The sequence below is a fragment of the Aptenodytes patagonicus genome, chromosome 15 (assembly GCF_965638725.1).
Source record: "Aptenodytes patagonicus chromosome 15, bAptPat1.pri.cur, whole genome shotgun sequence".
In the NCBI taxonomy this organism is placed as follows: domain Eukaryota; kingdom Metazoa; phylum Chordata; class Aves; order Sphenisciformes; family Spheniscidae; genus Aptenodytes; species Aptenodytes patagonicus.
In genome coordinates this window covers 12,015,138-12,023,876 of record NC_134963.1, presented here as the reverse complement: position 1 = coordinate 12,023,876, position 8,739 = coordinate 12,015,138, and the positions used below count along the sequence as shown (strand labels likewise).

The following is an 8,739-nucleotide window of genomic DNA, read 5'->3' as shown; positions in this document are numbered from 1 at the left end:
GCCGCCGCCGCCGCGCCGAGGGGGCTCCCGCGGGGCCGCGGGGCGTTCGGGCACCGAGGGGTAGCGGCAGAGCTCGCCGCGGGACGCGCCGCCGCCTCCTCGCTGCTCTGCGCTGAGGCTCCGGAGAGCGTGTGCGCCCGGAGGACAGCACAATAGCCGGGAGGAGGAGACAGAGAAAGGGGCAGGGGGAAAGGAGGAGAGAGAAAGAGAAAGCACAACACAGGGGCTGGCGAGGGGAGGACGGAGCGGAGGACTCCTGAGCGTGGCTGCACTGAGGGCCGTGCCCAGGACGGCAGCGGCAGGAGGTGGGTGGGTGGGTGGGTGGGGGGCGATATTTACTTTCCCTCCCCCGCCCCGAGCCTGCTCCTTTGTCCACCCACTTAGAAGTGCTCTGGGATCGCCGGGGTGGGAGCATTGTTGTTCGCTAGCAAAAGATCGGTCATGCCGGGGAGAGAGTAGCGAGGGTACGGGGGGCTGGGGCCGGCAAAAGCTGAAGGAGGCGGGGAGGAGAGACTGCTCCGAGGATTGCCGTTTGCCTCCCAGTTTCCCTGCATGGACCGTGAAAGAGACGCATTGAGTTGACACTGCCGGAGCTGTTTCTGCTTCTACATGTGAGATCTGGTTGGTTTATTCTCTCCAGCTATCTCTCTCCAGCCTCCTTCCTGTATTCTCCACTTACTCCTGTATGCAAAATGGTGGACCCTGTGGGGTTTGTGGAGGCTTGGAAAGCACAATTTGCAGACTCTGAGCCTCCTAAAATGGAGCTGAAATCTGTGGGAGACATTGAACAGGAGCTGGAGATGTGCAAAGCATCTATCCGGAGACTGGAGATGGAGGTTAACAAGGAGAGGTTCCGCATGATTTACCTGCAGACTCTTCTGGCAAAGGAGAAAAAAAGCTATGATAGACAGAGATGGGGTTTTAAACGTGTTTCTCAGTTGCCTGAAGGGGCTGCAGAGCAGCAGATCCAAGACCTGCATCATCACCAGTCTGCTGACCAAGACGAATATGAAAAAAGCAAGTCACACCACGGGGAGGAAAAGTTCAAGCCCAGGATACCCTCTCTGCGGAAGCTGTCTACCCAGAGCGATGGGTCAGACCTGTCGCCTTTGGACAGCCCCCATCATGGAGAGGGAGAGCAGGACAGGTGTAAGTACTATGGTGAAGAGAAACTGAAAAGAGTTGTAGAAGATATGGAGAATCGCTGTGATACGGATGGCTCTCCTTCAAAACACAGATCGGCTTCTACTCGCAGGCTAGTGGGATCTGCTGAGAAGGAGGGATCATTTGAACCTATTTCTAAGGAGAGAGGGAACAGCACGAGTGTGGCAGCCCTAAGGTCCAATTTTGAGAGGATTAAAAAGGTTAATTCACATCCTTCTGGAGATAATAAGGATGTTGTTGAAAAGCCCTTTTATGTGAACATGGAGTATCATCATGAGAAGGGTCTAGTAAAGGTCAACGATAAAGATGTTTCCGATAAAATAAGCTCCCTTGGTAGCCAAGCCATGCAAATGGAACGCAAAAAGTCTTTGCACTCCCTCCCTTCTAACATGGTACCCAGCTTCAGCGAGTTGCAGAGGCCTGCTTACAGGGGAAGGTCCTCGGAGAGCAGCTTTGGCTATGATGGAGAATATGAGGATGCTGAACTGAACCCCAGGTTTCTCAAAGATAACCTGATTAATGCCAATGGCAGCAACCGCTCACCTTGGCAGCCCATGGACTTTCAACCCTATCAAAGTATCTATGTTGGTGGAATGATGGGGGAAGGAGAAGGGAAAGGACCTATTCTGCGAAATCAGGGCACTGACCAGGAAAAACATCTCACTTGGCCCAGGAGATCTTATTCCCCCCGAAGTTTTGAAGATATTGGAGGAGGATATACTCCTGATTGTAGCTCTAATGAGAATCTTACTTCCAGTGAGGAAGACTTCTCTTCAGGGCAGTCCAGCCATGTCTCCCCCAGCCCCACCACTTACCGCATGTATCGGGATAAAAGCCGTTCTCCGTCCCAGAACTCTCAGCAGTCCTTTGACAGTAGCAGTCCACCAACCCCCCAGTCTCAAAAACGGCACAGGCAGCAGCAGGTCATTGTGTCTGAGGCTACTATTGTGGGTGTACGAAAAACAGGACAGATCTGGCCAAGTGATGGAGATTTGCCTTCCGGGAGATGTCACCAGGACAGCTGCTTCCATGGGGATACAGGTGTGTACTAGCTTTTTGTTTAGCCTTTTAAATGTATGGAGCAGGAAATAGCATCATGGAAACGAATGGGAGAGGATTTCTAGGTCACCCTGGGTGAATCGCTCCAAGGGGGCAGCTGTTAAATGTGAGAAGTCTGTGGTTATTTTGTAGTTGTCCTGTTTTAGGAAGGTCCTGCAGAGATACACATCAGGCTGCGTTTTAGGAATACAGATTTGATTCCCAGAAGGGTTGATTCAGGCTTCTCTTGAGAGGATCAACGGAGTCCCATGTTAATCAGTTCTTAAAGTTTCAATGTGAACACTGAGGTAAAAAGGGGCCAGAACTGCGCAGTATTCACCACCAGATCGTTCCCTCTCTCGTATTCTTGCACTGAGGAGCAGTTAAACTCTACCTCAGAGGTGGTAGGGTGCCAACATGCTACAACCTGAGGGTTTTGCTGGAGCTTTACCAATAATGATGCTGCTCCCATAATCTTGTTTTTTCCTGTCTGTATTAATTGGAGTGCTAGTTTCTCGTTCTGTCTCGTGTCATCCTTCAATTAGAGCTGATTGGAGGTGATGATTGTGCAACCCTGTTCTTGAAGCTTTCTGCTATCACTAAGTGAAGGAAGAACTTGGAATATCAGGAAGCCCTGAGGGAGAGCTGTTAAATTTGATTTCAGCAGAGTCAAAATTTTTGTTTGGGGAAGAATGGGCAATGTTTGAACCCGTTCTTATGTAAGCCATTCAGGCATGCAGGTGTGTCTGTGGAATTGCAGTGGATTTGTAGTTGGTGGAAGAGGCAAACAGTGAACTATGATTCAGATAGATTTATTGAATGTATGTGGACATCTGTATCTATTTAGCAAGGCACATAATGTAAATAATATCTTGTGCTAACACCAGTAGTCTTCTATGCAGTAAATGAAAAACAATCAAATCCAGGAATAAAAAAAAAACCAACAAACAAAAACACAGTATGATTGTTTTGATAGACTTCTATTGCTCAAAATCTGTGAGTTATCTTGTGGGTTTTCTTTGTCTCTTTGAATCTGTCACTTTAATAAGGGGTTAACGTTATTTGTCAATGTGACTGAATTCCTGAAGTAGTGGTTGAATTGAGAGGCCTATCAGAGATGTTGTCACTTTCTCAGGTTGTGTGAGTTCGGTGTATTAGTTCTCAGAAGAGTAACTTTGCTGGAAGGAGATGCCTGGTTTTACTTGCCCTGCTGATTGTTTTTTGCCAGCAATACTTTTGTGAGCAACAATGGAGGGAGAACTCTTCCCTGCCCCTCTGCCATCCTTACACCCCATTGTTGTATTATTGGAAGGCTGTACGGTTGTCATGTACAGTGAACATCCACTAAACCTCAGCACCCTGTCCTCACAGTGACACCTTCCTTATCAGATTGTGTATACGTACTTGTTTTCTATCTGGGACTACTGCATTCTTGTTTGGTTTTATGCATATGTTTGTATCTTATGGGTAGTACTTGCAATGCAGGGGAGAGGCTGGGTCTTGTGCTGGTTTAAACTGAGCTTCAGCCATCTGTCTCTGCTCTTGTTTACTGATGCTCTTTAGATGACTGGGAAGCCTCCTGGCAGTTGCAATTTTTGCAGAAGGAAACAAAGGGGCAAAAATAACAAAGGTTGATAAAGCTTGAGGATAAATTCAGCTTTCAGAAAGGCAATAGATAATTCTTATTTTAAATAATGTAGCTGGGATGCAGTGATTAAAAAAAAAAAAAACAAAAACAACACAACAAAAAACCCAAAAAGGGCTGCTGAAAAGTCGGAACAGTTACAATTCCTGGTTGCGCTGGAAAGCTTTGTGTCTTGTTCCTAAGGATGACCACACAATTGCAGGCAAGGACAGAATGTAACTGATGCACCTTCTGCTTTCCTCAGCATAGGGGGTAACATGGCAAGCTTAGCAGGAACCTTCACCAGATGGCTAATCATTACTGTCTTGCACATTAGCTGGTGGCAACTTTTTACTTAACCAAAAAGGGTTATGCCTTCAGGAGGACTGTGTTTCTGATTAATTCCTACTGAGCATCATTTTACATCAATTTTCTTTCTTTCCTGATTAGGAAGAATTTTGATCTGAAATCAATTGGCAGAACCTCTTTTTCATAAAACAAACAAAAGGCATGAGAGATCACTGTGTGATTAGCTGGCTGGCTACCATTCCCAACTATCATGCTCTGATGCAGACTGTTCTCTATCACCACATGATATGAAAGCAGTTCACAGATCCAGCCAGCTTTTCCTGCACCTGTGGTTCGGCCACTGGTTCTGCCAGGCTTCCCTGAAGTTTTGCTTGAACAGAGAGTGCAAGTTTGAATCACAGCAGGTTCTGGCCAGCCTTAATGTTAATTAGCATCAAGTGGGATTTGTTCAATAGTATTTGGCTTCTTTGTGCATTCAGATTTTTGTATGTTTGCTGGCTTTGCTTTTCATGACTCTGGCCATAATAATGCTGAATGTGGTGTGGACAGGTGCAATGTGAACTTTCTATCTGGATCTGCCGTCCCAGTGCACCTTGAGCTTGGCCAGCAGACACATGCTGTTTTGTCCAAATTCTTTCCCGAGTTCACAGTCAAGTAGTAATTTCCTACTTTTGTATTACAAAAAAGGACTAGAAGGTCACCAAACTCTCAGGTGAATGGGATCCAAGCCAAAATTTGAATCTGGGTTCTTGGAGATGAGTTACCAAAAACCTTAAATCAGACCAAGGTAGTGGGCTTTCAGTTTTTCCCAAGGAGCAGAATGAGAGCTTCAGGGTTGAGATTTGGTAATAACTGTACTTTCTGTTAAATGTACTTAATGGAGCCCTGGCAAAGATATTTATGTTAGGATGAATTATGTATCACTAATTTCCTGTAGTAGGAATAGAAAAAAATCACATCTTAACTCTGCATTAAGCTTGACTATTTTTACTATGATTGTGGAGGAAGAGCAAGATTTTTTTTTTTTAAATTCTGTCTACTGTTAAACATTAGTTGCAGAGACAGACACGAGAAGCCACCCGTTGTGCATTTCTGCTTATAATCAAGGCGAGAGTTGCATAGTGCCATTATGCAGTGACGAGGCCTCGCAATGGCCTCAGTTGGGTCAGTTTTTTAACTAGTAACAGTTTGTTAATTGAGGAGCACAGTGGAGTTGTTGCTTGGCTTTATAGCTTGCTTCATAAAAATAAGTGCATGCTATCTCATAGATAAAATCATTTAACACAGAGAGCTATCTGCATAACAACATGGAAATCCTATCTGGAGTCCACATAAATAATATTTATCTGTAAAGCTGCTTCCTTAAAGGTGCCCCAGTAGTGACTTCTGTTCACTTAGGAGGACTTGACAGTGCTCTCCAGAGTTCTGCCAGGCTCTCTCTATAGAAAGCTACCAACAGCCATAGTGCTCAATATAAGGTCAGTTTGGGGATATGTGTAATTTAGTTCCGTTGGGAGTAAAGTTTTACTTACTTTAGCCTCTACTAAGTGTGGGAGTGCTGAATGTCCCTTTCTGAAGAGCATGGAGCATTCTCTATATTTTTAGTGAGTTTGATGTAGACAGAGGAAAGAGTGCTGGAATTTATCTATGCATGTGAGCTGCAAGACTCAAAATTCCTGTTATCTCAGCTGAGCAGAATGCCATTTTAAAGCTCATACTTAGAGCTGTAGATTCTTCAGTTTTTGTATGCCTTAAATGCCTGACCATATAGGCAAGCATGTGAATTTCCTGCTTTTAAGGTAATCCTTGACAGTACTTAATTTTAAAGCCCCAAGAAAGCATGCAATATGTCATCATGGAAGGACATTGTTCTGTACCAGTTTCTGCAAGGGTCTGTTCCTGAGTTACTTGCATGTTCTGAGATCTTGGACAAGTTTCTTAATTCTGCATTTCTTCCACCCACTATTGTATTCTGTGGATTTTACAAGACATAGTTTGAAAAGTGCTTTGCAATGTTTTAGCAGTACAAAGACGACTCATGAGGGAACATGCCAGTGCTGTTGCTGCTGTTCAGAAACACAACTTTCCTTTGAGCAACGGAGGCAGACTTCAGTCCACTGTGTAGTGATTATTAAAGTTCCTACATTTCAGATCCTCAGAAGGAAAAACATGCAGCTCACATGTTAATTTTAAAGGCTGCTGGCCACAGGTTCTGCTGTCAGTCTGTGACTTACATTGGGTCAGGAATGAGGTTTAAATTTTCTCTGACACTTGTTTAGTTCACTTTGCTATTACTTTTTAAACATGTTTTAATCCTTTGCTGTGATGATCAGTGGATTTCCTAGGAGCACTGATGACAAGATGCTGTTTAAATGCTGCTCCCCCCCCCCCGGCTTTCCAGCGATTTAGCGGCTTTTGAGATTATCAAGCTGCTTGTGCTACCACTCCCCTCTTCTTAGTCTGGGGGAGTGAAGAGTTCTGTCTCTTTTCTCTCCAGCTGAGTTTAGTGGAATCTATGGAGCTTCTGCTTTATGTCCGCAATGACTATAGTGCACTCCGCAGTCTTGTTTGTTTGTTTGTGGAAGAAGGAACAAAACAAACAGTTGCTAACATGTACCTTAGCCCTACCATGAGTAAGGGCATGCAGATAGATTTTATTTTTGCTTTTCTTAGGTTCACTCTAGATCATGGAGTTTCTCCCACCCCAACGTTCAGGTTCTTCTGCAATAACAAAGCACCTGCCTTTGAAATGAGAGTGTAAACCAACCCAGATAGTAGTTGCCTGATACTGGGAAACCCTGGAGAGTGCTGATGGCACCTGATCTGTCTGTGTGAAGCTCATTTTCATGGTCCACGACAGAGAGATCGAAGTGGGACTGGCTTTCCTATGGAGTAAGTAGACAGAGCGCTATGAATTCTGCAAGTAATGGGTTAGGTAGAAAGCTGCTTGTTATCCCTGCATAATTACCAACAGTTTAAAAGTCTGGCAGTAGAGATGAGCCCACTTTGTGCAGCTGCCATCGCTGCATGAGGGCCTACCAGGCAGGCAGTGACCTGTGGCTGGACAGGTGAAATATAATACTAGTGCACACTTAAAGTTTTGGAGTGGTGTAGGACCTCAAGGCTAGGACCAAGCTGCAACAGAGCTATATGGATATCCATGCAGCATCCTTACTGTGAAGATCACAGACTAGAATGCTGTTCTGTATGCCAAAATAGTTGGACCTAGGTGATTTCAGCATGGTGGTTTCACAGAGCCAGGGCCTAGAGCCCTAAAGCATTGCAGTGAATGCCACGCAACAAGATGATAATGCCTTTCATTTGAGCAGGAAATGTGTAGGCAAGTGGAACCACAATACTGAGTCTGTGGCTCAGTGAGCTGCTCCTATGGTCCTTGCTGACTCTGTTCAAAGTACTGAAAAAGCACTGGTTTATGGCCAAAGCAGTTGAACTGACAGATGTCTATGAATTGTGCATCCATTCTGCTTCACAGTTGTCAGCCTCTGTCCAAATGGTTTCAGAGGGAAAACACAGAGAGCTTGCTGTTTTGTACAAAATTTTGGTCCTGCCCTGAGAAGTGGCCGGGAGAATTGGGAGCGTCCATGGGCTTACTGCCTCCACCAGTGCATTACCTCCTCTGACATGGAGGCTTCTTTCTAGGTGGCTGAAGGAAAAAGAAGAGAAAGAAGGAGTAGAAAAATCTGATGTCTTGGTACTTTTTTGCACTGGCTTCCTTTTCTGGATTAGAAAGCTTTTCAGCTGTTTTTCCCTTGCAGAACCAAAGGTGAGCAAGGGAGAAAAGAGGTGAGGATGGGGATGAGCATGGTAGAATTGGAACTAATGAAGGGACTGGTCTGGTGAAGTGAAACTAATTGCTGCGTGGAGGAATAGGCAAACACGGGAAGAAGATGGGTCTGTCTTTAGATTGGTTAAGCGCTGACCATGGCTTATGAAGTGATTTACTTGTGCATGTAGGTGATGGACTTTAAAGCTGTGAAATACATTGGGGAATGAGGTGCTTTGGTCTCCTCTGTTTTTCTCATCTCTAGCAAAGCAGTTGCACGAGTGTGTGGTTTTAACCTTGAAGATTTTCACTGTTTAGTATAAGTATACATGATCCTACGTACAGACTTCCAGAGGTGCAGAACTGGAACATTTTACTTTTAATTCTTGTAGTTATGCTCTCTGAAGCTAACGTTCAGACAAAGAAGATAGGAGTCTACTAATTTGTGGAATTAATTGCTCTACCACCTTTCCTAAGTGCTTCCATTTGTCTAATATCTCTGGATTGGATATTTGGATAAAATGCTAAGTACTGTGTTCAGTCACTCCTTCATTGACAGCTTGCTTTTCACCGCCACCAGAAAGTTTCACTGAGGTGTGAGCAAAGGTAGTAAAATGAGTTGGGTGGAATGGGGAGTAGGCATCCTGAGTAACAGACTTGGGAAGGGGAAAAATAAGACTTAACTAGAAAATTTGCTAAATCTTCAAGTGTGAGTTAGGAAATGCTTATTTGAATACTGGGCAGCACACTATAGCTAATGATACTGACTCTTAAAAGATGTGTTGGGTGAGGAGATGGTGATTTGTAATTCAAGTTTGAC

General features: G+C 44.7%; 1 protein-coding gene across 3 annotated transcripts in view; it reads left to right on the top strand.

Annotated features, from left to right (window-relative positions):
* The first annotated feature begins 355 nt into the window (after window positions 1-355).
* BCR (BCR activator of RhoGEF and GTPase) overlaps window positions 356-8,739 on the top strand; it is a 107,097-nt gene continuing 98,713 nt past the window's right edge. For all 3 annotated transcript variants that reach the window (XR_012996561.1, XR_012996560.1, XM_076353111.1), the window contains exon 1: window positions 356-2,205. Coding sequence is in view for 1 of the 3 variants with exons in the window: in XM_076353111.1 (XP_076209226.1) it covers window positions 693-2,205 (1,513 nt within the window). In the remaining 2 variants the exon portion in view is untranslated. The remainder of the gene's footprint in view (window positions 2,206-8,739) is intronic.